The sequence below is a fragment of the Lygodium microphyllum genome, chromosome 21 (assembly GCF_053477565.2).
Source record: "Lygodium microphyllum isolate KBCC chromosome 21, Lygodium_microphyllum_v1.1.10, whole genome shotgun sequence".
Lineage (NCBI taxonomy): Eukaryota > Viridiplantae > Streptophyta > Polypodiopsida > Schizaeales > Lygodiaceae > Lygodium > Lygodium microphyllum.
In genome coordinates, this window is record NC_141155.1 from 111,347,005 (window position 1) to 111,374,884 (window position 27,880).

The 27,880-nt window shown below is 44.5% G+C and overlaps 1 protein-coding gene across 1 annotated transcript in view; it reads right to left on the reverse strand.

The window, feature by feature from the left end:
- Positions 1–27,880, reverse strand: part of LOC148018430 (glucose-inhibited division family A protein) — a 172,313-nt gene that overhangs the window by 42,919 nt on the left and 101,514 nt on the right. The window contains exon 8 of the mRNA XM_087661793.1: positions 19,122–19,340. Coding sequence (XP_087517919.1) covers positions 19,122–19,340 — 219 coding nt within the window. The remainder of the gene's footprint in view (positions 1–19,121; positions 19,341–27,880) is intronic.

Sequence of the window (27,880 nt, forward strand, 5' to 3'; positions counted from 1 at the left end):
TTGTTCAGTAGGAGCTGTAGCCTGCCCTTGCCGGACAGATTGACATCCTACTTCTACAGGAGCACAAGCTTACCCCCACCCAGGCCCAGCGGATAGGGAAGGTACTCCCAGGCAGCTCGCACACTTACTGAGAGCACGCCATAGGTGCCCACAGCACTATTGATCCGAGTCTTACCGCTTGTGTATGAGACCACGAGACGATAGTGGCAGGGAGGGTGCTATGGGTCAGATTGGATATTGGGGACTCGTGCCTTGGAGTCCTTAATATCTATGCCTCTACGGAGGTTAGGGCATGCACTAGGTTCTAGGTGGAGATCGCGGAAGGACTCCCAAAGGTGGACTCCTAGATTGTTGGAGGAGACTTCAACAACCTGGAGGCTTTGGAGGACCAGCAGGGCAGAGGGAGAAACTACTAAGGCATGACCGAGGAGCAGGAGGCATGGGAGGTCTTTCCATTGGCAGTAGGAGCACACGATGCTTGGAAAGACCTTGCCTTCCACAGGAGGGAGAGGTCACTCGACTTCTGCTAGGTGGAGTCTTGCTGGAGCAGTTGGATAGGTTTTATGTGGGAGCTTGGGAAGGCTCTCGGGGAGGCCAGATTGGGCAATTGGCGGGCACCACATTGTCCGATCATTGCCCGGTTCTCTTGACACTAGATTCCCCAACATCTGCCCTAGATACACAATCTTGTTAGATCCCTGACTCGATCTATAGGAGGGAGGAGGTGACGAGACAGATAGAGCAGATTTGGACCAGAGAGTGGGGCAGAAGGGACCACATCATGGAGGAGGTTGCAGAGGTTCTAGCTGAGTCGAGCAAAATCTGCCAAGAGACAGTCGTACAGGCCAGGCAACAAAGCTAGGAGGAGGAGAGAGCACTCCGGCAGGACCTTGCAGCCACGCAGAGATTATTACAGGAGGCACTAGGGGATCCCACTCTCCATGCACAAGAGGTGCGCGCATGAGTAACCATTGTTGGCCTAGAGGATAGGTGCTCAGAGTTCTCTTTCCGCACCTCAGCAGCTTTCTGGGCGCAGAAGGGGGACACGATGTGTAGGGAGTTTTTCCAGGTGCACTAGCCTCGCACCTCAGCAGAGCAGATACGCAGCCTCCGAGATCAATATGGGAGGACCCATTCTAGCTCAGACGAGGTGATGGAGATTGCCACCGACTACTACAGTCGCCTCTTCCAACAGGAGACAACCTCAGCTAGAGGACAACGATGTAGACAACAGGTATGGGATAACATCCCGTCCCTCATCACAGAGGAGATGAGACGCTCCCTCCTAGCCCCCTTCACAGAGAAGGAACTAGAGGAGGCTTTCCATACACAGGATGGGCAGAAATGCCCGGGAGAGGATGGCCTCTCTAAGGCTTTCTTCACTACCTTTTGGGAAGTGGTAAAGGACCCCCTACTACTGATGGCCTTTCAGGAGATTTTCACTTCAGGACAGATGCCAAGGAGTCTTTCGGCAGGCCTTATCAATCTTCTTCTCAAAGGGGGAGGCCGGTTGGAGCTTTCCCAATGGAGACCGATCACCTTATTGTCAATGGCCTATAAGGCGCTGGCAAAGATGATTGGTAGGCGACTACACCCCGTGCTTCCAAACATCATCCATGACACACAAACAAGCTTTGTCCAGGATAGGAGCATCCTAGACAATGTATTCACCTTCTTTTGAGTCGACAGAGCGGGCCCAGCACAGTGGGCAAAGACTGGCCGTACTACTCTTGGATTTTGAGAAAGCCTATGACAGGGTGGACTGGGATTTCGTAGAGGGCACCATGGTGAGGTTGGGTTTCCCCCAAGCTTGGATTTGTGGGGTCTCTGCACTTTACGGATCAGCCACCAACAGGGTTCTCATAGGAGGTAGGCGAGGGGAGGAGTTTCGGCTGGAGAGATCAGTCTGACAGGGCTGCCTCCTGGCCCCGTACCTGTTCCTTCTCTTCGCAGAGGCAATGTCTCACTTCCTCAGGTCACGTGTGAGTGGATTACGTAGCCTCTAACTTCCAGTAAGAGAGGAGACCGAGTTGATAGACTCAGACTATGCAGATGATACAGCGCTCTACATAGAGGACGATGAGTTCATGCTGGAGAGAGTGAGGCTGGCTCTTGAGGTGTTCTGTTCTGCAGCAAGAGCAAAAATCAACTGGCAAAAGTCCATTGGTTTCCTCACAGATCCGGACTCTAGCACAGAGGGGCGTCCACCCGGGATTTAGATGGGTGAGCAGAGAACAGACCGTCAGGTACCTAAGGTTCCAGGTGGGACTCGACATCACTCCTGCCTAGCAGTTTCTTCCAGTCCTCGATTCTATTCGGAGGAAGCTGACCTACTGGAGCACGGCTCGCCTCTCACTAGCCAGTCGAGCCTTGGTGGTTAACCAGGTCCTCCTAGCGACGGCTTGGTACATTGCCTCGTGTTGGTGCTTCTCCTCCTCCTGTGTAATGCAGCTTCGCCGCCTAATGAGGAATTTCCTTTGGTCCGGGTCAGACGGCTCCAGAATTCGAGGGCCAAGGTGGGGTAGGAGACCATCATACAACATTGCAGAGGGAGGGCTTGGGATCATAGACCCAGAGTATCGGAGTATGGCCTTCTTGGGCAAGCTAGTTGTCAGCAGCCTCACACCGGGAGAGCAAACCTGGAAGGTCCTATTGTAGGAGGGTCTTCAGGACTGTAGACCGAGGCTTGGAGGTGAGTGGAGGCCGTCCCTGAGATTGATCTTGACGTCAGCCCAGATTACTCCCCCAAATCACCCTTCCTAAGCAGCTTGCTCCGCATGTGGCAGGGCCTCCATATGGCCCTAATCTGGAGCTCCCCAGGCTGCTAGGAGGAGATAGACCGTCAGCCGGTGATTTGGAACCCCAAGGTTAGGGACCGGGAAGGGGCACAGATTGGCAAGTGTCCCCCACATCCAGTGGGCTGGTTGGAAGGCTGGCCCGGCTTGTACCATCAGGATGGGAGGTGTACAGGATAGCGAACGAGGAGGTGCTGAGAAGTGGAGCTGAGGAGAAGGGAGATAGACGCAGCAATACCTCACGAGTGGCCTGCTCCTCCAATACGAGAGCCGATAGAGCTTGGGGAGGTATGGGCTGCTAGGTTTTCACCAGCAAGCATCCCCCTACAGGTGGCAGGAAGAGTGGGTGACGCTTCACTTGGGACCTTTTTCACACTGTAGAAGGGGGGGTGTTTGGCTCTTGACAGAGGGCAGCAGGATGAGGGGATAGCTGCCCTTTCATGGAAGAGGATGCGGGTGATTGGCCTTTAGGGGAAGACATGGCAGCTGGATCCTTTGGTCTTTTGGCAAGAGCTCAGAGAGTGGCGCCTTTGGATCTGGGAAAGAAGGTCACTTGATGAGCTAGAGTGGGATCCGGGAGAGTGGCTTTGGCCAGCCACTGTGGTCGCCAAGAAGCCACTGAGGTGCTTGGAGTACACCGCCAAGATTGGCAAACACGTACTGATGCAGAAGGATATGGATTGGGCGCCGTCACGTAGCAAGCACTGGACGAAGCACAGCATCACGAAGCTGTTCCAATGGACCTTCTGGTGCTGCCTATGGGATAGCTGGAGGCCAAGAAGGGTATCGTATTTTTTAAAACTAGTGGCACATGGAGGCTTGGCGGTGGGAAGCTGGCTTGCCCAGATGCAGGAGGGAGTTTGTAAGCGCTTCACACAATAGTCTATGGAAACCCCAAAGCACTGCCTTTGGTCGTGTGAGGCGGCACAGCTCGTGTGGAGAGAAGTATGCCACATCCTTCCCCACATAGCACCCAGCCTTGGATGTATCTCTTGGGGAGCTTTCTGTTGGTAGACGGTCAGCCACGGCCGTCACCTTCTGTATGAGGCCGGGATGCAAGATACGATATTCATTATCGAGGCAGGGTCGTGCGCAGTGGTGGGTTTAGAGGCTCTACCCATCTGTCAGGTACTGGAGCCCGTAACAGACCGCTCTGAGATATGGGAAATCATAGGGAGTCTTACTAGTTGGCATATCTGGAAGGGGCGGTGTCAGGTGGCTTTCGGCGGAGAGAGACTTTCTATATAGGCGACCTTAGCAGAGCTCTAGACCTCCATCATCCACTCCCTTCGAGGCTGATGGGATCAAGTGCAGGGCGAGTCCAGGGCTCGTCAAGAGCTCCGATGTCATTTCATGCGCACTTGGGGCAGCCAGGACCTGTTCTTCGTGATGCAAGCAGGTAGTCCCAGATGGCGATACACCCCCCCTCCATGGCTTCTTGCCCCCATTCCCCCCAGACTGCCTCGAGAGGCTTGTATATATGATGTATCTGTGACTTTCATCAGCTCCAGCTTGTCTGTTGAGCATGAGTACTCCGTTGTAATCAGTTTTTTTGAGTAATATAATCAGCCACATTTTACAAGAAGAAAAAAAGAAGCCAGGTGAGCATCTTGGAGAGCACTCTGCTTCACCACTGTTACCCAAGGGGTTTTCTAAGAAGCTTGATCACAATAGGAGGGTCGAGACTCCACTAGCCTAATATCGGCCAAACCTTGAAGTCCAGATTGTCTAGTAGGTGGAAGAGGAGATACATTTTGCACTTGAGATAGAGTTTGAGGAGCTTGCACATGCATATGTGTCTCCTCATCTAAATCCCTACAGTGTTGTGATCCAAAATGATCTTGACTACATTTAGACATGAAGTGTCCCAATTGTCCACATTTGAAATAGTTCCCTGCAAATGTTCCCCATCTCAACTCATAAAACAAGGAATGCAGCCCAGGGGCTTGAAAATGTATTTTAGTTGGGCAAACTTTCTTAATATCCCACAATGAACAAGTACGATTTTGGTTGTGGGAGGCCAGGCAGGGTTCCACTAAGAGTTGCCTAAGAGAGTGCAAAACCAACGAAAGAAACCTCCAAAGATGCGAAGGGAAGTTGACCACTTCCACCCAAACAAGACATGCTTGTCTAAGAACATCCTAAAATTCTTCCCAAGGCCATCATGGAACAACATGAATGAATTGTCCATCCAAAAACAAAGGAATACTTTGCATGATCTAGGCCTGAGCTTGCAAGGTGTGAAAGAGAACCTCGAAGAACCCTTTTGGTTGTACCACAATTTGCAAAATTGTGAGACAATCTGCTCATGGAAGGCTACAATTTGCTTGTACCACAATCTCTGTACTCAGAATTGCCACCACATGCTCCCTGTCCAGCAAGGTAGACACCTTACCCGCATTCACATGAATGTATTCACTTATCAAGCTATTAGCTTGAGCTAGCATACCTTGGAACATATCCCCTACCCTTGCAAAGGAGAGCAACCACCTACTTGGAGGATTCCAAAGTGCACGTATCTGTAGGATCCACCACTATCTTGTGGTGTTTGTCCACTTCATCACCTTTAGCCTCTTCAGGGATGTCCTCAGCCCAAGACTCCTCATCAAAATCCAAAACAGCTTTACCTTCCACCTCGGCCAAGTGTTGATCCAAAAACTCCATATCTATGCTGTAGGAGGTCTCCATCCCTCCTATGCAGCAATATATTGTTGCTCTGTTTGCAGGTTTTACAATGTGTGTGTGTGTGTGTGTGTGTGTGTGCGCGCGCGTGCCTAAGCACCCCCCTTGCATAAGTACCCCCATGTGCCTAAGCAACACCCTTGGTTGCTATTTGGTGTGCCGAAGGCAGCTGCCAAAAATGTTTGTCTCCCTACTGCCTCTCAACCTACCAACTTGCCTCCGAAGCCCCTCCATGCCTATCGCCCTACCTCCGCATCACCTCCTTGCATGTCCTCTTGCCTCACACCACCTCCCAGACGTCCATTCTTGTCTGCCCCATCAGTCCTGGGCTCGTTCACAACACCTGCCTCACCTAGCTATGTGTGTGTGTGTCTATCCACATAGTCGCGAGCTTGTAGGTGTAAACCCTAGAGTGAAATAACCTGATTAAGCTCTAAGCTTGCAGTCACGAACCCTAACTGATGAGTATGTTGTAGTCATACGAACCTTCCATAGACTCTTCTGTTAGTCCTTATATTCTCACTTCTAGTATCAAATCCTCACATAAACTAGACAAGAGTTATAGTCATGATCACTCACTCACTCACTCACTCATACACACACACATACTCTCTTTTTTTTGTGAAGATAATTGAATTAAGTAGTAAATATTAACATGAGACCATCAGGTCAACATTCTCTCTGTATCTGTTACATTCTATTACATCAGACCATCAGGTCAGCATACTCAATCTCTCTCACACAGTCTCTTTAGAAATTTACAAGATGAGAGCAGGCTCTCAGAACAACCTATTACATAACCAATTCTAATAAATCTGATAGAAAGAACAAAGTGGAGTAGAGCGAACAATTGCCAGCTAGGGAGCAGCAATGTCCAGAAGGACAAGGTCAGTTGACATCATAGAAGTGATTTGCCATAACACCAATCCACGCACACGGGCCACATGCCCATGGATGCCCCATGCCGAATCAAAAATAAAGGCATTGCGAGTACGCCATATGTGCCACAGGACTGTCCATCTAAGAAAATGGAATAAGCAAGAACAATCTGAAGACAAAGATGGCATAGAGGACATATTTCCCATAATCCACGAACGAACCGGTATGTGGCGTTGGGTCACCGAGAACCACACACGGGAAATGAAATTCCAGATCTGTCGCGCAATAGGGCAAGAGACAAAGAGGTGAAGCAATGTCTCATCGCATGTGGTACAAAAAACACAGCGCCCTGTAGAGATCTTTCGAGCACAGAGCACTTCTCCCGTTGGAAGACCCCCAATGAGCAGCCTCCACATGAACACTCACATGTGCAACATTTACTTAACCATGTGATTAAAAATTAATCTGCATGTTAAGTGAGGTTTCAAAAATATATGTCCTCATGACAGCCCTACCCCTTAAAATCCTTGCAATTGTCCTCGATTGCACTACCAAATGCATCAAAAGCAAAGTACTATACTGGACTTTCCATAGGGCATCATAGTCAACACAACATTGCACACTGCTATTCAATTATTCCATTACCCAACATATGCTGAAAATTACCAGCCAACATAACATAGCATAAGACTCACAAAGAATCTCAAAAACATTACAAATTATCATGTGCCATGTCCATTTCTCATGAGCTCAACTCATCCGGCAAAACCAAACCGTAGTATAGCGAAAACCAAGCATAAACCATGGCTAAAACATCAATGTCATCATAACATATGCTGTTGTCCATGAAACTAGATGTAAACCATTGAAAACTGAGCATAATCTGATCATAAACTGATCACTTGCTGATCTGAGAACTGATCACAAACTGCTACAAATGTGATCCCAAACTGATCACAAACTCATTGCAAAAATTGACCAGCAATCAGTGCAAAAACTGATGCATAACTAATCCAGAAAGTGACCATAAACGGTTCTCAAGCTGATCAAAAATTGAGCTGAAACTGATCAAATTTTTTTCTCAACATTACGGCAAAATTCATGCCAAATTGATCATAAGCTGATGCAAAAGTATAGTTCTAGTACCCGGGTGAAACTCATATTCATCTGCATACATCTCACAGTGACTAGTACACTAAGTAGTGATCTCATGGCAAACATACTATCAGCGCAATACCTTGGATGCATGCTGAATACATCTGAGATCCACTACATACGAGAGCTATCTAGAACTGGAGGAGGGCAAGTGCTACCTCCCCCTTGAGCATCAGGCAATACTCCAAACCCTTGCTCTGCTGAAACTGAGGGAGCCCAAGTCGGCTCTAACTAAAAGGCATCTAGGTAAAGCTGCAACAACTGAGGATGGTCTGTCAAGTCATCCTTTTCCATCCATTTGGCATCCATTGGTGAATAATTCTAAAATTTCACCAAGTATCTTCTGGAAACTTTACCTTTAACCTTTCTTTCCTTATGTGCCAAAATCTGCTCAGGTACCAACATCTCATCTAGCTCCTCAACCTCAAGCTGAATTTCAGCAGACATATCCTTTGACACATCACCATGAAAAGGCCTTAACAAATCGACATGAAAGGCATTGTGTATCCGCCAATGTGGAGGTAATTTTTGCCGAAATGCCACATCGCTGATCTTCTTCAACACCCAAAAGCACCCATAGTATCTCATACTCAACTTCGGATACAATCTTTCTCTTCCTTTCATCTTTTTCAGCCTTGCCTTTTCAAATTGTACTAATGCATAATCACCCTCTGTAAACTATAACGCACGTCTGTGGCGATCAGCTGCCCTCTTTTGCTTTTCTTGCGATCTCTAAAGTGCATATTTTATCTTTGCATAGGCTACATCCAAGTTTTCCACATAACGATCAGCCTCAAAGATCTTATCCTTAGTTTGCATAATAGGTGGTACCTTCTTACCACCCTCAACCACTTCAAATGGAGCTTTGCCCGTAGAACTATACACTGTGTTGTTGTAAGCAAACTCAACCAAGGGCAAATATTGCTCCCACTGTATCTTGTGGTTTGAAACATAGCACCTCAAATGATCTAGCACTATGGAATTTGCTTCCTTAAACTGACCATCTATCTGCGGATGGAAGGATGATGAGAATTTCAGCATGGTACCCATATTCTCAAACAAGCCCTTCCAAAATAAACTAGTCATCCAGAGGTCTCGATCACTAACGATCGACTTTGGTATACCATGATACTTAAAGATGTGCTGCAAAAACAATCGTGCCATATGATTAGCCTTTATTTTCTTCCTCACCGGAATGAAATGGGCTTGTTTGCTAAACCTGCAAATGATAGTCCATATCCCATCATTCCTTGTAGGTGTCTTAGGAAGCTCAAAAATAAAGTCCATTGCAATGCTCTGCCAAGGCCCATCTGGAATAGGCAAGGGCTGCAATAGACCCAGCATCTTTTGCCTATCATGCTTTACCTTCTGGCATACAATGCATGTCTTAACAAACTATTCTACATCATGTCTCAAAGGTGGCCAATAAAAGAAATGCTCCACAGCCTTGACCGTGGCATCAATACCTCTGTGTCCTGCATATGAAGGAACATGACTTTCAGTGATAACTCCAGGCCTTAATTGCTTTGTGATACATAGTTGTCCATGCATCATCAAAAATCCATCTCTTAGCACAAAGTGTTCATACTTTTGGCCATTGCAAAGCTGATCATAAACATTAGCAAAGTCTGAATCAGCAACATATTGCTCTTTCATGGCATCCAACTCAGTGTAATAAACCATGCTAACAGCTGAAATTTGTGGCTTACGTGACAGTGCATCCATCAGCCACAACATTCTTTCTACCATTTGTCTATGTCAGAAAGTACCTCAAAGTTTGATGGTCTGTCTGCACTGTAAAATCAGCCCTCGACAAATAATATTTCCATATAGACAATTAATGAATTACAGCCAAGAGCTCTTTCTCATAGACCCGCAAATTCTTTTTTGCACCGTGGAGAATTCGGCTCTCATAAGCCACAACTTGGTTGTCTTGCATAAGAACAGCCCTGATGTTGTTACCACATGCATCACATCAAACTATGAATAACTTTCTTAGATCGGGCAACACAAGCACAGGATTTGAAGTCATCTTTTTCTTCAACTCTTCAAATGCTAAAATTTCCACTGCTGTCCATCTAAATGGCATATCCTTCTTCTGCAAGGCATGTAGTGGAGATGCGATTTCAGCAAACCTGTGTACATACTTTCTATAGTAAGAACATAAACCTAAGAAGCTGCGGATCTTATGCACATTCCTCAAAGGTGGCCATAATCGTATTGCTTCAACCTTTGCAGAGTCCATACGAATACCATCAACCGATACAATATTCCCCAAAAAGTGGATTTCATGCAAGAAAATTTCACTTTTCTTGTCATTGATAAGCAGTCTATGGTCACGCAGTTCATTGAACACAATGTCCAAGTGTTTTCTGTGCTCTGCCTTGTTCTTTGACTAGACAATCATATCATTAAAGAAAGTGCCCACAAATCCTCTATGTGGCCTGAAGATATGATCCATCATCCGATTAAAAGTGACAGAAGCATTCGTAAGTCCAAAAGGCATAACAAGAAACTCATACAATTCAAAAGATGTCCTAAAAGTTTTCTTAGACACATCTTCTAGTCTAATGCGTATCTAATGATACCCACTTTTCAAATCTATACGGCTAAATATGGCTGCCCCTTGCAATCTATCCATAGCATCATCAATCCGAGGAATTGAAAAGCGATTCTTTATTGTGATCTTGTTCAGAGCACGATAATCAATCACATACGCCATGAACCATCCTTTTTCTGCACCAAAAGCACTAGAGAAAAAAAAAAGATGAGCTGAGTTAAATCAACCATTTTTCTAATAGCTCATTTATCTAACTCATAATCTCCTCCTATTGGGCTACACTAACTCTGTAGGGTGGCTTATTAGGTGGGTTACTTCCAGGGATAAGATCCATGTCATGATCTTTTGGCCTTTTAGGCGGTAGCTGCCCTCAAAGTGACTAAGAGAAGTAATCAGCATGCATTTTCAGAAATGACATGTGATCCTTCTCTAACTTAGACATGTTCCCTAAATTCTCACTATCATCTTTATCCTTAGTAAAAACCAAGTACACTGAAAGATGATTTTTCATTACTTTGGAAATGGCAACTGCAGATACAACAGGGATAGATTCACCTTTCAACTTTACATCAAGTATGAGTACATTTTCCTTATGTTGCATAGTGATTTTTTTTTGCACGAGAATCAATCACTGCATGCATACAGTGACACCATGTCAAACCAAGCAGTACATCACAACCCTCAAGTGGAGCAATGAAGAACTCTTTGTTGTCCACATATCCTTGTATATGCAATCGAAGTTTTCCAATGAGTAGTGTGACGGCCTCTGCATGGCCTTTACATGCCATTCCAACTTCCCCCATAGGTCCCATCTCATCCTCTTTGATGCCTAGACAGGCGGCCATGTCAACAAAGATGAAGTTGGCTCGTGCACCATTGTAAAAGAAAATCAATGCATGCTGATCTCTAATTTTGCCCCATGCTCTACACAACTTAGAAGCATCATCATTGGGTTGGTCACTAACAACATCAGGCACCAATCCCACTGATGTTTTGGGCTTTTTTCCTTTAGAGTCTCCCTAATTTTCTAGTTTTCCAGCTTGTTCCCTATTGGGACAGTCCCTTGCAATGTGACCCTCCTGTTTATAAATAAAACATTTGCAGCCATCAATTCCCTATGTTGTGCCAATGTTTTCGAGCCCTTTCCTTGTTGTTTTGGCCTCTTTTCAGACTGATTTCCAGATCTGCCCCTTTTCTCAGCCTTAAAGAACTTTTTATTCGGCTTCTCCCCACTCTCTATCAAGCCTAAATCCTTCCCACGCAACAAAGCATCTGCTGTAGCAGCAATCTCTATAAGTTGAGACATGCTAGACACAGTGGATTTAATGCAAAAATCCCTGATTCCTTTGGGCAGCCCACAAACATATTTTTCCACTTGCTCATGAAGGGGTATGGGGCGATAAGAAGTAACAGGCAGCAATGCATCCCAAAACTTCTTATTGTATTGCTTCAAATTCTTACATTCCTTAGCATCCAGCTTATTCCAAGCTGTCATGATGCCCACCTCAAAGGTACTTATCAACCAATTAGATGCAAACATTTGCTTAAATTCTACCCATGTCGATGGTGCTCTACCTTGCATCAAAAGAGTGGACCACCACTGTAATGCATTCCCTTTCAAGAAAGTGGTTGCCTTTCGAATATTTGAGGACTCCGTGAAGTTTCCTCATGAATAGGCTGCATCAAACTGCTGAATGAAAGTCAAAGCTTTCAACCTATCTTGTACATCGCTGAAGAACTCAAACTCCACTTCTTTTCCACCCTCATTATAGTCTTTTGCTGCCCCTTTGGGTGTCAAGTTGTCATACACTGGCTGCTGCAAAAAGGATGCATTTGTTGAATTTACATCAAAACCAACACCAAACGGAGCATTTGCATGACCAACATTCATTCCTTGAGCCCCATAAGCCTTCGGGGATGCAGATGCAATACCAAGCATGCTACTTTGTGACTCAGGTATCAAGCCAATGCTGCCATACATAGGGTTTTGCATATTTCTAGCCATACGCGAATACATTGGTCCTTGCACTCCATGCATTGTTTGTTGCATACCATAGGGATTTGTGCCATACATTCCCGTTTGTGGTCCTTGTCTAACCATAGCATGAAAAACCGTGCTTCCACCAAAATATTCTGGCTGTCCCATCATAGCATGCATGCCGGACTGTTCAAAATCAATTGGATTAGCACTTACATGATAGCCTTGCATTTGCATTCCTTGCCCCGTAGGTACCAACTGTTTTATTTTCATTAACATCTTTGGAGCTTCAAATGAAGGGTTTAGCATTATCTTTGGTACATCTTACTATCCCAAAGTGTAGAAGACGTCTTTTCCTTCTTGCCTTTGTTGTGCTTCTTTGGAGCATTCAAAAATCGAGTAAATTGAGGATCCTTTGCCAATTCAACAAAGAGATTTGATGTTGTCCTCATCCGATTCTTGAACCGGTCATCAAACTCCTCCTCACTTTGCTAGTCATTAGCCTCCATATGCCCTGAAGACCGTGCATCTTGCCCAACAGCAACATTTTCAGCTTGTTGTCCATGGTCTGAGCCTTGTCCAAGGTTAGGCATTACATTTCCTTCATTCCCATGTGAACGTTCATATTGAGAGGCATCATCACTGCTTAAGTCCATCTCACTGTATGAAGACATATTGCTGTAATTTCTCAGCTGAGAGTAAAAATCAGCACTAACACAAAGCTTTGGCTTGCAATCAGGTGCCTCCGGCCCACCAAATCAAGGGATTGAGTGGTGCCCCAACAACGGAACCATGTAATCAGCCTTCATTCCGTGGATGGGTGGTAAATCTCTATTTACAACTTAATTATTGCAGCAAACAATCATTGCAAATCCAAAAATACAAATTTACCTACTGATCTTGGATAATGCATATCCGATTGGCCCCAAAATTGGCGCCCCTTTCGGTATTTCTTTAGCTTTATTGAAAAATAAGTTGATTTACAATGGGATTCTCCCAATCCCTTTCGGTATTCCGACTCCCCTTGCTGTGATGAATCACCAACAAGTCTTTAATCTGATTTGCCCCTTAATTCGGGCAATCAATTAGCCTTCACCCGCTTTGATGGAGATGGAAAATGCCCCAAATTCAATAGCTAGCTAGTCCTCCACTTGAATTTAGCTGAAATTCACCTTCAACCCTATTGAATCCAAGTCTTGGAGCTTCCAATTTCCTGCACACTTCCCAAGGTCGTTGCTAAACCCTAATTTCGGCTATAAATTAGGATTTACAATAGAGAAATTTGTAATTTCTTAGCCTCCAAGGGTCCAAATGTTGAGATCTTCATAGCAAGGTTGTGAAATGGTTGGGAGATGAGAGAGAAAGATGTAGAGAGAGAAAATTCAGAGTTTTGTCACGAAGAATGACTGAAAATCAGTCAAATGCAACTGTTGCCTTGCCACAACAGCTTGTAGATACAAAGAACTGAAGAAAATCACTCATTTACTAGTGGTACCCTGTCTCAACAACTTGTAAATGCTGTCACCTGCTGTTGATTGGTCTTCTCCTTCCCGTGGCTACCTCAAAAGGTCCTCCAATGGCTGCAAATCAGACCAGTAGCATCTCCTCACTCTCTCTTGCAAGTTGAGTACCCTAAAAATGCTTCTCTCCAATCTCTAAAGACGTTTTTGAGTCTTGCATGGGCATTTTTGACAAGTGACAACCTTTCCAAAATAGTTTTTCCAACATTAGCCATAATTAAATATTAATTTTCAGTCTTTAAATACTGAAAATTAATCTAATAATTATTTAAGTGCCCTGAAAAATTATGTGTTTGGTCGATAATTAAATTGGCTAGGCAACTTTCATTCTGGAGTGTCTCTGTGCTATCTTTGACCATCAGATTGGCATTAGGTACCATTAAATGCCACTTCTCTAGTGTCACCAAAACTAACACTTATGGCCAAATGAATGACCTAGGCCAACAACTGGCACCAGATACCACCAAGTACCTGTGCGCCATAACTTATAGCAAATTCTTCCTTGACATCTTGTGATTTCTTCGGGTCTTGGGCTCATAAATTTAATCTAACCCCAGTTACACCTCATATGTGCAACATTTACTTAACCATGTGATTAAAAATTAATCCACATGTTAAGTGAGGTTTCAAACATACATGTCCTCATGACACGCGGTACGGCCCCATCCCACGACGTACCCTAGAGAGCCAAAGCCTTAACAAGAAGATACCTCCAATATGCCCACCACCCCTATAAAACACTCGAAGCCCACTTCGAGTTGTATAGCTACCATGATTTTCTATGTACAATAATAGACCCAAATACTCGTAAATAGATTCAAAAGAGTGAATATAACTATACAAATGCCCCTACTTAGTTATGCTCTCAACGTTTTATTTACAAGCCGCACCGAATTACCCCACCATATTAGATTGTCAATGCTAAAGAGTGGTCTTGATGTCGTGATTTGTTTCACCTAATGAGCGATTCATAGCTAGATCATCCTTTGAAGTGTCGGTGGAGAAAGTTGGGGCCGCACGTCAAATGGCAGTGTACCGTTTGGCTCTTCTTTTCCTATCCATTGCACCTACATCGATGAGTCTCCCATGTCACTCCTTGGTCATCTTTTGAATGCACAACTTGAGTCGGGGGGGTTGGACTTGGCAGCTCCTTTTGCGACAAACCATCTCCTTGTGAAGGTAGCATGTCTCCTGGCGCGGAAAGTGCGATCCCATTTCATCGCACCATCTCTAGACCTGCACTTTCTGTTTGGAGTACCTTGATTGGCACGGATCCTCGGGAATGCATCTACAAAGAGCACCCTAACTCCTTTTGAAGCCGCGTGTCGTCGCGCTCTCCTTCAAGGTCCATTGTCCTTGCATGTGTTATCCTTCTCTTTTTTGCACCACTCCGTATGGAAGGGGTGTGGAGAAGGTAAAAGCCCTACTTGGCTAGATCCAACTTGAGCATGCCTGCCTACTAAAACCATTGGTGTTGGCTCTCCCCAGCCGGAATCATGTCGATGGTGTGCAAATAGATGCACAGGCCATTGTTACTGAGTTGCTATACTACGCCAACTTACACTAAAAGGCCCTGATTAGCCAGATTGAGATGGATCACTCTTGTGTAAGTTAGAATAGTTTGATGAGAGCCATCAAACCTTGTAGTCTGTAGTGCAAGGGCCATCTCCCTTGTGTCCACCTCGAATTAGTCTTGTGTGGCTTGATGTTGCAAGTGGGTCTCCAGAATATCTTATACAAGTCAATACGCAAGGATGCCGCATACCGCCTTGCTCTCACAGCCAAATCCATTTCTTTGGCTGTAAGTATCGGCCTCTTGTCATCGAGATAGGACTTTGTGGCTCGACTTGGAACCAAACCTTAACACTCGGTCTCAACAGCTATGTTGGGTTCCTTGCCGAGTTGGATCTATCTTTGACCACTTGGAGGGTGAAGTCTCTGCACAACCTGCTCAGTTTTTCCATGAAGCCATCCAACCACAATGATGTCACCTAACAAGTTGCATCCCCTTGGTCTTGAGACAGGAATGGGCTTGAATGCACAAGTAGACTTTGATGATGATGAAGATTCTCTGAATGACACTCTCATCCAAAGCACGAGACTGCCACCATCCTGCACCTCCGCAACTTGAGTTTCATTCCAGAAAATCCATTCGTCATTGTATGTCCATACTAGGGGCACTCCAGTACCCTGTCTTCTTTGCTGCATGAGGGCTCACCTCCTTTGAAATCAGCTACTGTAGCACAATCTCTTTCCTCATCAGTTTCGTAAGAGTACACTTGTACCTCATCGTTAAAGCACACATGTTTTCCCTTGCTAGTTGACTCAATTTCTTGAGGCTTAGGGTTGACTCCATCGTCTCACCCTTCGACTTGTGGTTCAAAGCATCATCAGTTTGAGCCCACTCCCTAGCTTGGGCCTTCATCTCTATCCGCTTTTCTACACATCTCTCTTCTTTGTCCTTGGCTTCACTAGCTTCACCATTCATCTCAATGCATTTGGCCATTCATTTAGGCTCACGGCTCGCGGCTCACGAGCTCTTCAACACCACATAGCCCCTTATGGCCCACTATTTCATCATCACACAACGTTTTTTTACAACACACGACCATTCGTTTTGACTTGCGGCTTATGACTTCTTCCTTTGGTCCCTTGGCCCCTTGGCCCCATCATCCAACTCAATACCTATGGCATGTTCATTTAGACTTGCAGCTCCACGAGTTTCACCCATCTCAATCTCACACACGACCATTCCTTTAGACTTGCGGCTCATGAGTTTCTCAACAGAACTTGGCCCCTCATGGCCCATCAACTCACCCTAAGACACGGCCCGCTTCTTTATACTCGCAGGCTCTGCAAGTTCTTGGCAATTTGGCCACTTAGCCTCTTCACACGACTCAATACATAAGGCACGTTCATTTAGACTTGTCACTCCATGAGTTTCATCCATTTCAACCTCTAAGTTGACCGTCATTTTATCCAAGGGTTGGCTCCAACTGACTCATCAACTCATCAGAACATTCGGGCTTCGCGCGCTCTTCAGCACATGGTAGGTCAATCTGTCCTAGGTCCTTTATACTCCCCCTAGGCGCAGGAGTTTCGAAATCTGCCCTAATTTCTTTATACTCCCTCCAGGTACAGGAGTCTTCGACCTTGCTACCGCACATGTCTTCAATCTCCTCTTCGCTCAATCCCTTATCTTTGTGTCCATAAGGATCATCAAGTTGGAACTTGGCTCCTTCAGCCTCATTCTCCATTACACACTCCTCTAGGATCACTCGATCTCGCAATAGATTCGACCTGTAGGTTGTCTTCTCTTCTACTCATCTTCAATAAGTATTCCATCAAACATGAAACTCGGCCCATAGGTCACCACTATGCACCCTAGAGACTCTGTGGTCACGGTTTCAATTATACTCCCGCACGATCAAGAGTTCTTCAAATTGCCTCTCATCATTTGGCCCATTGGCCCACAATTGCCCTTCTTGGCATAGCACATGGTCATCCTCATCATAGAATGGCCCGTAGGCCTCTTCATTTTCATCTTGATGTCACTCACCGTCATCAGCTTCATATCCAGGTTCAAAAGATTGGCCGTAGTCATCTTGGAACCAATTTTCATCTCTCTTCCCACCTTGATTCTATGTATTGGCCATTTTGATCTTCAATCATCTCTTCTTCAGCATAGGGGCCTCTTCCGGTTTGTCAAACTGATCATGGTATGGCTCATCTGCCACCCACTCCTCCATTTCGGTCCATTGACTCCCCCCATACATTTCTGCTCCCTCAACTACATCATCAAATGGGCCTGGATCTTCATCTAAAAGGCCATATCTCTTTCTATCTAGTTTGCTTCACACCACATTATCTCTTCAAGAATCTACCTTTCAACATCCCAGTCTATCTGTTCATTCAACCAGGGCTCATCTATAAAGGTATCCGGTTCACCGGTCTTTGAATCCCCATCTTCAAACTCGCCTGTAGTATCTAGTAGCTTGACAGTTTTCTCATATTGACTTTTGTGCTCCGCCAGCCCCTTTCTCAGTGTAATCATTAGCTGCTGTAGAGTAGTACGTTGCTCTCTACTCAGTTGACCACTAAGCATCATTGTTTCAGCCATAGCCAACTAGTTTTCCATTGCAGCATAGACATTTTCCTCTCTATCCACCTCATTTTCACTACTTTCACTTTCTAACTCACTTTCAGTTTCATGTTCTTGCATTTCAGTGCATGGCTTTGTTTCACACGCTTGGGGTTTTTCAGCCTTCAGCTTCTCATCTGCCATACCCCCTTGCGCTACAACCTCACCATACTCTTCAATAATCCCCATTCTCAATTCACATTCCACAAGCAACAGATCATTCTTGTGTTCCTAATACCAATTCTCTATCTTGTCATTCAGCAATGGAAGAAGTGTTTTGAGATCACTTTGCTTGTCTCTCATTTGCTTCAATCTATTTTCCATATCATTCTCTTCCCTTTTTGAAAAATTATAGCCACTTTGTAGCCATTCTACCTTTGTCGACCACCATAAGATTCTTCATTCATCCTCACAATCATGCCACTCAGCCAAAACCTTGTTTTTTGATGCAGATAAATTTTCAATTTTGAGCCTTTCAGCTTCATTTTGAGCTTTTTCCCCTTCTTTGTGCTTGCTCTTCATTTTTCTTGCAGCTTTCTAGTTTTTACCCATTTTTCTCTTTTCTAGCCTTCCCTCGCCTTAGGACGTCACCACTGCGTCACAAGAGTCTAGCTCTAATACCAAGTGTTATGGATCCCCCTTGATCCCGGCCACACGTGTCGCGCAGTGGACCATCTCAACACGACACCTCAAGTTGGCACGGCACCATAACTCAACACACTGCAGCGCGTCACAACTCCCCTTCAGGCTAGGAACCCAACTTGACACGGTAACTCAGCACGGAAGTCGACACAACACGGTATTGCGTCATGGCACAGCGCCAATGCGTCACAACAGTCCACCTTATCACTTCCCCCCAACAGGCAAGGAGTTCACCATGTCACCGAAACTTTTCTGATCCTCACGCAAGGACGCACCCCTGAAACCCTTCACTATGGCACAACACCTCACTCACCTCTCACCCCACAAAATGGCAACCCAACCCCCTCACAAGTCACTGTATGCACTCACCATCCCCACTCTAATACTCCATGTGGAGGTCCTGAGCCACTTAACCATGCCCAGGTGTGACGCACTACGGCCCCATGCCGCAACGCACCTTGGAGAGCCAGGCCTCGAGAAGAAGGTACCTCCAATATATTACCCCTGTTTATTTTGACACTTTTATCATATAAGAGCACAGTAATAAACACAGACACACAACAAAGAGACAGCAGCTGGCTGGAAAGTCCCGAGGAAAGAGTGTACAACAACAGATATCTTGTAGCTAGGGGGTCAAGAGATTGGTGCATTTTTTTGTGGCAACCCTACCCTTGAGACAACCTGAAGCCACTCTCTCTTGAGATCAAGAATCAAAATAATCAGAATGTGTTTTGACATACAGAATTCAAAGTTATAGTGGGCACAGTACCTGGGCTGCAGCTTCTTCATAGCCAGTGGTTCCATTTATCTGGCCACTAAAAAACAGGCCTTCGATCCTCTTGGTCATCAATGTCCTATGGCATTGATAAGCAGGAAGGTAATCATATTCAACAGCATATGCTGGCCGCAGCATAATACACTCTTCTAGACCTGGGAGAGTTCTAAGCAATGCCAATTGGAGTCTTTCTGGCAGCCCTGTAGAGAATCCCTGATCAGCAGTAAAAAAAACAGTTTAAGAACATCTTTGACTTAACAGAAAAACATGAGGTCACTACTCAACATTTCCTGAAGTCCCATTGCAAAGACATGTAAAGGAAAAAACTAGCATAACATGATTTATAAGCTATAATCAAACTTGCAAGTCATAAACCATGTAAGGACAGAATTAGACGAGTGTATAGTGAACTTCAACCACCAGCAAAAAGTTTCTGCACTGAAGATGATATCACAACAGAATTTCAAAGGCCATTAGTTTGAAAACTCTAAACTAAACAAAAATTTCTGCCCCATGTCTGAACACAAATAGTTCAGCTTTACTGCACTATTGGAAGACCAAACCACATCCAATTAGCTCGCTATCATATGCAGGCCACAGGAATGTCTAGACCATCGACATTTTTGCATTAGACAAGAAGTCACAAGATCATCAACATCTTCCTGTCACACCATTAGCCCACAAAAGCACATATGTACTACACAAACACCTCTGCATAAAGATACCAACATTTATTGTTGAACAAGGAACCAACCCACAAAAGTATGAATATTCTGCTTAAACACCTAAACATAAAGATACGCACATTATATTGATGTACAAGAGGCCCCAACCTATAGACATGTGTACATTGAAGCATTTAAGGGATAATAACCCACAAGTATTCATATCCTGTGTCCAACCATAGACCACAAAGGCACATGTGTCATAAGCATCTCTACATAGATGTATTAGCTACCATCCCATGAAAGCACATACAATTCGAAGTCATAGGCAGCCAAAACCTATCTATATAAAAGAGGACAACAGTCGTCCCCCATAACCATCTAAAACTCATGATCAAACTAGTGAGTTGTTCACAGGTCTACAAAACCTTTTTAGGAATCCCATTGTTAGTTGTGCTATTTAGGTACTCTCTAACTATTGTAGGAAGATCTTGAACTCTTCCTCCAGCTACTCTTTGTTTGGAAAATAGTGATTGCTATGGTTCCCCATGACAAATAAAGCATCAAGATAGAGAATGATCACACTAATCCCTTCATAGCTTTGTGCTTGTGCAAAGTACCATGGGCCCAATATTTTGTCCTGCAGACTTATCTAATGTCACACAGCTTTCTTTCTCCCATTTTTGCAGCTTGTACACAGGTATGGGGTCGCTACCCACATAAGTTTTAAATTTCTGACTAAAAAAGTGGAGCTAAAAAATGCATGATACCTGATTAGCTCTTCATTACAGCCCCAAAACTCTATTATTACCAAAGTTTTGTTAAACAGTACGTGTTCCTAGAGAGTGCATGTGTCCCATAAGGCAAACCCTAATTTGAGAGGATCCAATCATCTACAAAGAGACAAATTACCCACCGCTCAGCCTCAACTCCATTTTGCAAATAGCTGGCACCATGCTGTTCGCTTCCCATCTACGGAGCATATCTTTACTGCTGTCCACAGCTGGCACCTGCTTCCAGCCCCTCTCCTTGCTGGTGACTGATTTCAGCCTGCTGTCATCACCTGGCAGCTTGCATTTACTACTGCTGTTCATTTTCCAGCCTGCATTTCCCATGATCTGTTGTCACCAGTTGTTGATGTAATCAATTCTGCATGCATTTACTGATCAGCCTGGTTGTAGTCTGACATGTAATCAGAAAAGCTGCATTTTGGTGCAGCAGCTGTCGCCTGCACTTTCTGGATTGTTTTTTGCATGTTGCCTACTATTCGTGCTGTCCAGCTTCATCTGGCACTGATCCAAACACTCCCAGATCTACATTTGATGCTGGCAGACATATTTGGATGGAGGCTATCTGCAGCATTTCAGGGTCTGTCCAAGTACGACACGCTCTACACCTCATACTCTCTACCTTGGCCCTAGAGACACAAGAGTTTAAGGGTCAGTATTTACTTTGCATCATGTGTTTGCTTCATTGAGCATTGTATTTATTCATTATTCATTCATTCATCTTGTATGTTCATTATTTTTGCAGTACTCTAACCCTACTGACTTCTTTTATTAGTTCATGCTTTGTCGTACGATTGTGTTTGTTATATCTAGACAAGTATTTCTTTACATGGTGTTAGAGCTAGGTACTCACTGAAGAAACCTAGGCTTTTGATTGGAGAGCTTGTCAACAGAAATAAGTCCTCACAGGAAAGATAACTTCAAACACATCAACACCACTTCAATCTCTAGAACAACCTAGGCTGAGAACTGAAAAGTGGGCCTCATGGCTTGCTCCACAAGGTTCCAACACTCAAGAGACATCAAACTACCATGGAGTTTGATGTATCTTGAAGGCTGAGTTTGATTTGATCCTCATGCCCAAAACCCAAAAACAACTAGAAGGTAATGTTGATCATTTCCCTTTAGGTTCAATGTATAGGCCTGTTGATCTTGCAGGAAGGACGGAATCTCCATTTGGAACTGCCCACTGTCCTATTGGAGAAACTAGTACAGACTACAAGCCTGCCTTATATCTACTCCCATATCAAGTATACCCACTTTTACTTCTTCAGCAGCAAAAGTTCAACAGAGACGTGCCATGTGATTAAATTTGGATTAGTCCTCATGTTTCCCATCCCAAGAGAGCAACCTTGACAGAACCAACAATTCCATTTGGAAAGAGTTAGCAGTTAAACAATCCTCCATTGTGTGCCATTGCACTTTTTGCAGAACTAGCTTCCACGATCATACCAAATGATTCACCAAAAAAGAGGAAGATGTAGAGAACTGCTCACCAATGTTTAAGATGTGCCACCACGAGTCTCAAATCGTGGTATTACCATGCACAAGCCCTTGGTCTTCCAAAAAGGAATGCATTGCAAAGGCCCGAGACTGATTATCAATGCACAGCTCAAAAAAATGACCAACAAAAAGCCACCATATGAGTCTTAGCATCCAGAATAGCTCCTCCTCCCATGCTTTTTGGGGTGCAAACACACCTCGAAGAAATACCAACATGGAGTGAGTCCTTTTTGAATGGGATAAAACGGATGTGCTTGGTAAGATCATTCAAGGTAGTAGTAGTCTAGGGCGGAAGTGGCAAAAAACAAGTATGCATAGGTCCTTTTTCCATAGCATAAAACTGATGTGCTTGGTAAGATCATTCAAGGTAGTAGTAGTCCAAGGCAGGAGTGGTAGAAAACAAGTATGCATGGATAACATGATAGTTTGCACGACTTTGAGATGAACATGGAATGGCCAAGCCTGAGATTTCCAATCAACAAACTTAGCCTTCAATTTGGGCAAAATCCATTCCAGTAAGTGCTTTGGTTGAATATCAACACTCAAACGATACCCTAGATGCTTGATAAGAGAACCACGGGTTACTACCACACCCTACCATTCCAATGTTTGCAAGTCTAATGCAATACAACTGATAAGGGAGAATTTCAAGGCATTAATACAGAGGCCAAAAGCATGTCCGAAAAGGCTCCAAACATCCAATGCCTTACAAAGATGATCTCTTTTTGCTTTTAGAATCATGAAAGTGCTGACCAAAAGGAAGGTTTAAGCCAGACAACTATCCACTATCTACCAAATGGGATAACATGATGAGGATTGGATAGGTCGCCAAGGCAAAAAATAGAGGACTCAAGGATAACCCTGTTTGATTGCATGCACGAGGCCAAAGGATTTAGTGACACCACCATCATAAGTGAGGCCATCCCAACCAAGGCCTTTATCCATGGGCAAGTGCAACAAGACATCCATAACCTCACCCTCACAAATAACCACCTCCAAGGAAACCTGAATGTTTTGAGAAACCTAATCTCTAACCAAGACATAAAGGATTGAATGGCCATGGGAAATCTACTCAGAAGGTGCCTATGTGGAATCAAGGAGTACCAAAAAATAGCTTCTACACATATACACAATGGTCTGTGGATCTATCTATAACCATTCAACCTTCCAAGTTGCAAGTATGATCCCCAACTCCAAAACCTATTGACACGTGGCTATGAGGTGTTTCACCAAACGAGTAGCATAAGCGTCAAAGAACTCATCAGTGAGGCCATCCCAACCAAGGCCTTTATCCATGGGTAAGTGCAACAAGACATCCATAACCTCACCCTCACGAATAACAACCTCCAAGGAAACCTAAATGTTTTGTGAAACCTGATCTCTAGCCAAGGCATAAAGGATTGAATGGCCATGGGAAATCTACTCAAAAGGTGCCTATGTGGAATCAAGGAGTACCAGAAAATAGCTTCTACACATATACTCAATTGTCTGTGCATCTATAACCATTCAACCTTTTGCATACTGAAGTCTAATCATGTTTTCTCAAGTAAGAGATGCATGTAAGATCTTCAATTTGTTGTCTCCCAGTTAAGCAAATATATGTGCAGCCCTTTAGTACTTCATTGGCAGGCAGTGAAGCATATCTTTCGATATCTTAAAGGCACCCAAGATCTTGGCCTTCTCTACAATGTTGATTCTTCACTCTCTTTGAATGGATATTCTAATAGTGATTGGGCTAGATGTTAAAATTATCGTCTCTCTTAGTAGCAATTGCTTCTTCTTGGGTACATCTCTTGTTTCTTACTTTAGCAAGAAACGAACTACAGTTGCTACTTCTAGTTGTGAAGCTGAGTCAAGAGCAACGTTCACAACCATAGTGGAGTGTGTTTGGCTCCGCAAGTTACTTGCAAATCCTCATGTGCATTAAACAGCTCTGACACTTATATACACTAACAACCAAAGTGCTTTGGCCATTGTGTGGAACCCAATGTTCCATGCCCACACAAAGCATATAGAAGTTCATTATCATTATATTCATGAGCGAATGTCAGCTAGAGAAATAGAGTTGTCTTACATACCCATTGAAGATAACTTGGCAGATCATTTTATAAAGGCTCTTCCTCAACCAAAGTTCCAAGCTTTTCCGCAAGCCTTGAACTTGATTCCATTTGTTTCATGATTTGTTATACTCTGTACTATCATAGGTTGTTATATCCAGTTGGATGAACTTATGCAACCATGACTTACATTTTCTTTCATTTTCTAGATTTTGCTACTGTTCCTAGATCAATCTACCCATTTCATGGAGGGGGGTTGTAGGCCATATGGCTATGTGTTGATGCTCTTCAATCCATGATCCAAGCTCCCTAGGTATTTAGACTGTCATTAAATGTAGTTGTTGCCCCTAGTATCCTAGGCAATTAGTGACACTACTATCTTCGGCACTTAGTGACACTAGGATTACGGTTTATTTTAGGATTTCTTGTGACGGTTAAGCAGTTAGGCTTTCATTTTTTTTTGTTTAAAGACACATCGCACCTCATTTACGTAAGTGTGGCTTATTTAGTGTGATCATCTTGAGTATTGTACTCTCTCTCTCACTCATTAATACATTGTTTCTCATTCGTAATGGACTATCGTTGTGCATCGGTTAATTCTTTCATTCTCATTCATTTTCTATTAAATTAATAGCATAATTGCTCTACGCCTAGGCCAACACTCAGATGGAAAGTCAAGCAAGAATCTGTCAAGCGATTGCCCCATATAACCATTAAAAAACTTATGTTTCAGCTAGGACAAATTGAAGCGTACGGTAGCTTGCCTAGAATCTAAGAAAAAGGAGCAATGGGTTGTGCAAGTATTTGAAATTGCAAGGAAAAGTGATTTGACAAGGCATATTGTTGCAGCGTTCTCATCTCTAGAATCTCTAGCCAAAAAGCATCATCCTGCATGACGTATATACAATCCAATTGAGACCATGTGGCCGTATGCTATACCAAATGAAAAGTAAATCCTAAGGCCAATGGACAAAGCCAAGGCCAAAGGTCTGGCTTTAGAACTACAAAAGCAAAGTCATTCCATGCACAGCTCTCAAGTGCATCCATCATCAAGTGCTCAGAAGTAGATTGCGAGAAGTCACCATACGTATTGAAATTCCCCCATCAACCAAGCCCGGTCTGCCAAGAAATAACCATGCTTTTAGTCTACCCGACACATCACATCGAGACAAAGGATCATTTAGTGCATAGAGTCTGATCAGCCATAAAAACCTCCCCATCAAACAAAATTTCAATCACCCAAAAGCGACTATGCAGATTATTCCTAACAAGCATCAGTCGAAATTTCCCATGAACAATCATGAGTACATCAAAGTGTTGCATTGTAGAACCCCCAACATGAAACAAGCAAAACCCATGGCAATCCACAATTTTCCTGTTTCTCCATGACTCTTATGCTCAAGAGTACATAGTAGATACCCCATTGAAATTTCATGCAAACTACACCACATGTTATGCCACTTGCTATGAGAGAAACTCCATGCACATTCCAAGTGGCAATCTTCATATGCACTAGGAGAATAAAATCAGGTCCGAGGCTGATTTTGCCTCAATTTTACCTTTTCTTTTTTGCTAAAATGTTGAGGACTCCCTCATCAAGAAAATCAGCCACCATTACAAAAGAATTCAGACCCTCGAGCTCAAATTTAGAGATGGAAAGAATATCCCCCGTCTTTGGAGCGTATCCGTGATAATGATGAACCCAAGGGGTAATCACCTTGCCTCTTGTATCAAAAGCAAATCTAGTAGGTGGATCCCTTGAGCGATCAACCAATACCTTCCTAGTGGTAAGGCTTCTTAGGAGCAAAAGAAACCATTTCATTAGCAGCACATGCAGTTGAGAGAGACACACACAGAGAGAGAGAGAAAGAGAGAGAGAGAGGGTTTTTTTACATGTTTGTGACTATACAATTTGTATATATACAAGGGGTGCCTACCTCCGACTTTGGCCATTGGCCTTTACCCCAATAGTGTTAACTCAAGCCATAGTTAATGGTATGGATCCAGTCCACAAGTTAATTGTCTGCTGTGTCACAGATATGGACCTCTGTATATCCTTCTCTCTCACAGATTCACTTCAGGCCGGGCTTGCTGGTGAGGCGCATCCTACTGGTCAGGGTCAGGCATCTAAGGATGCTCCTTGGGTTTCTGTGGTGAACTCTCTCTCTCTCTCTCTCTCTCTCTCTTTTTTCGTAAAAGGTAATTGTATTAATTACGAAAAAAGTACAAGATTACATGATTACACGAGTACAAGAGACACGAGGGCCATAGGCCAACGTGTGGGAAATCCCCGGACTAGTATACTAAAAAGGCTACACCAATCACGACAAGGACCCAGAGGCAATTGCCAAATGCCAGGAATGCAAATCCTCCCGGGGGAGCAAGTCAGAGTGCCTGATGAGATCTAGCTGCCAATGCAAGAGCCCTTTAAGCCTTGCAATATGTTGCGGTACATTAGAGGCCGAATCAAAGAGAAAAGCATTTCGGGTGGTCCAAATGTGCCAGCATCCCCAGTATCTGAAAAAGGGAAATAAGATCTTCATATGTAACGATGGCGGCGTGGGATACTTTGGGCGCACAAAAACCCAATCGAAAGGAGTCAGTGAGGACCCCACCACTGTGCGCCAGATTTGGGACAAGAGAGACCAAATATTCTTGGCGAGCGGGCAAGAAAGAAAACGATGTCGGGCCGATTCCGCCGTAGTGGTGCAGAAGAAACAATTGCCATTCGAGATTCGACGCTTGGAAAGGGCCGAGGCAAGAGGAAGACCACCAATCATTACCCGCCACAGAAAGACCTTGCATTTGAAAGGTGCCCTATTCTGCCATCCCTCCATCAGCGTTGCCTGCCACCATGACAGTGATTTCCGCAGGCCCCAAACAGTATTAGCTTTCACACCCAGCCATTGGTGATCTTTAATAAGAAGATGATACACCTGATTAGTAGAGGCCTTTTCCAGAGTCAACCGGCCTGCAAGGTCCCAGTCCTGCCAAGGGCGATCCATAGCCAGGGCAGGAAAGGGTTGCCTACCCTGAAGTTCCGACGAAAGCTTCCCCCATAAATCACGGTATCCGCGCGGGATCCTGAAAAGTCTCCTAGCAGTCCGAAACGATGCGAGGACATTGCGAGTAGCAAGGGCAGCATCCGCAATCGAAGTCACACCCAAACGGGCCATGTGGTTAAATCTTGGTCTGAGCTGATGTTTATCTTCCCATGAAAGTAATCTGGATACTGCCAACAATTCCAGATGAAAAGAATTAGTCTGCAAGCGGTCCCCTACAGGATGCCAACGGGTCTTTTGGAGCACCACTTTCCAAGAGCCGACCAAGTGCAGTAATAAAGAGGAAGAGGGACTGGAAAATCGAGAGTCAGCATTAAGGACATGCCACCATGAGGCCCGAAGCCGTGTGTTACCCTGGCGGAGGCCGCTGTCCTCAAGAAAATAACGGGCTATGATGGTCCACGGGTGATGATCCACACACATGGCACGAAAAAGAGACCAACGAAGAGCCAGCATATGAGTTTCTGCATCCAAAATAGCTCCACCACCCATGCGCTTAGGGGTACATGCATGTGACCATGAAATCTAGGAAATGCCTGCCTGCAGTGAATCTTTCTTCCATAGCATGAAACGAATGGGATGGGTGAGAGTCTTCAAAGTAGTGGGCGTCCATGGCAGTAGTGGCAGGAAATACGTCAGCATTGGTAGCATAATTGTCTGAGCCACTTTGAGGCGGAC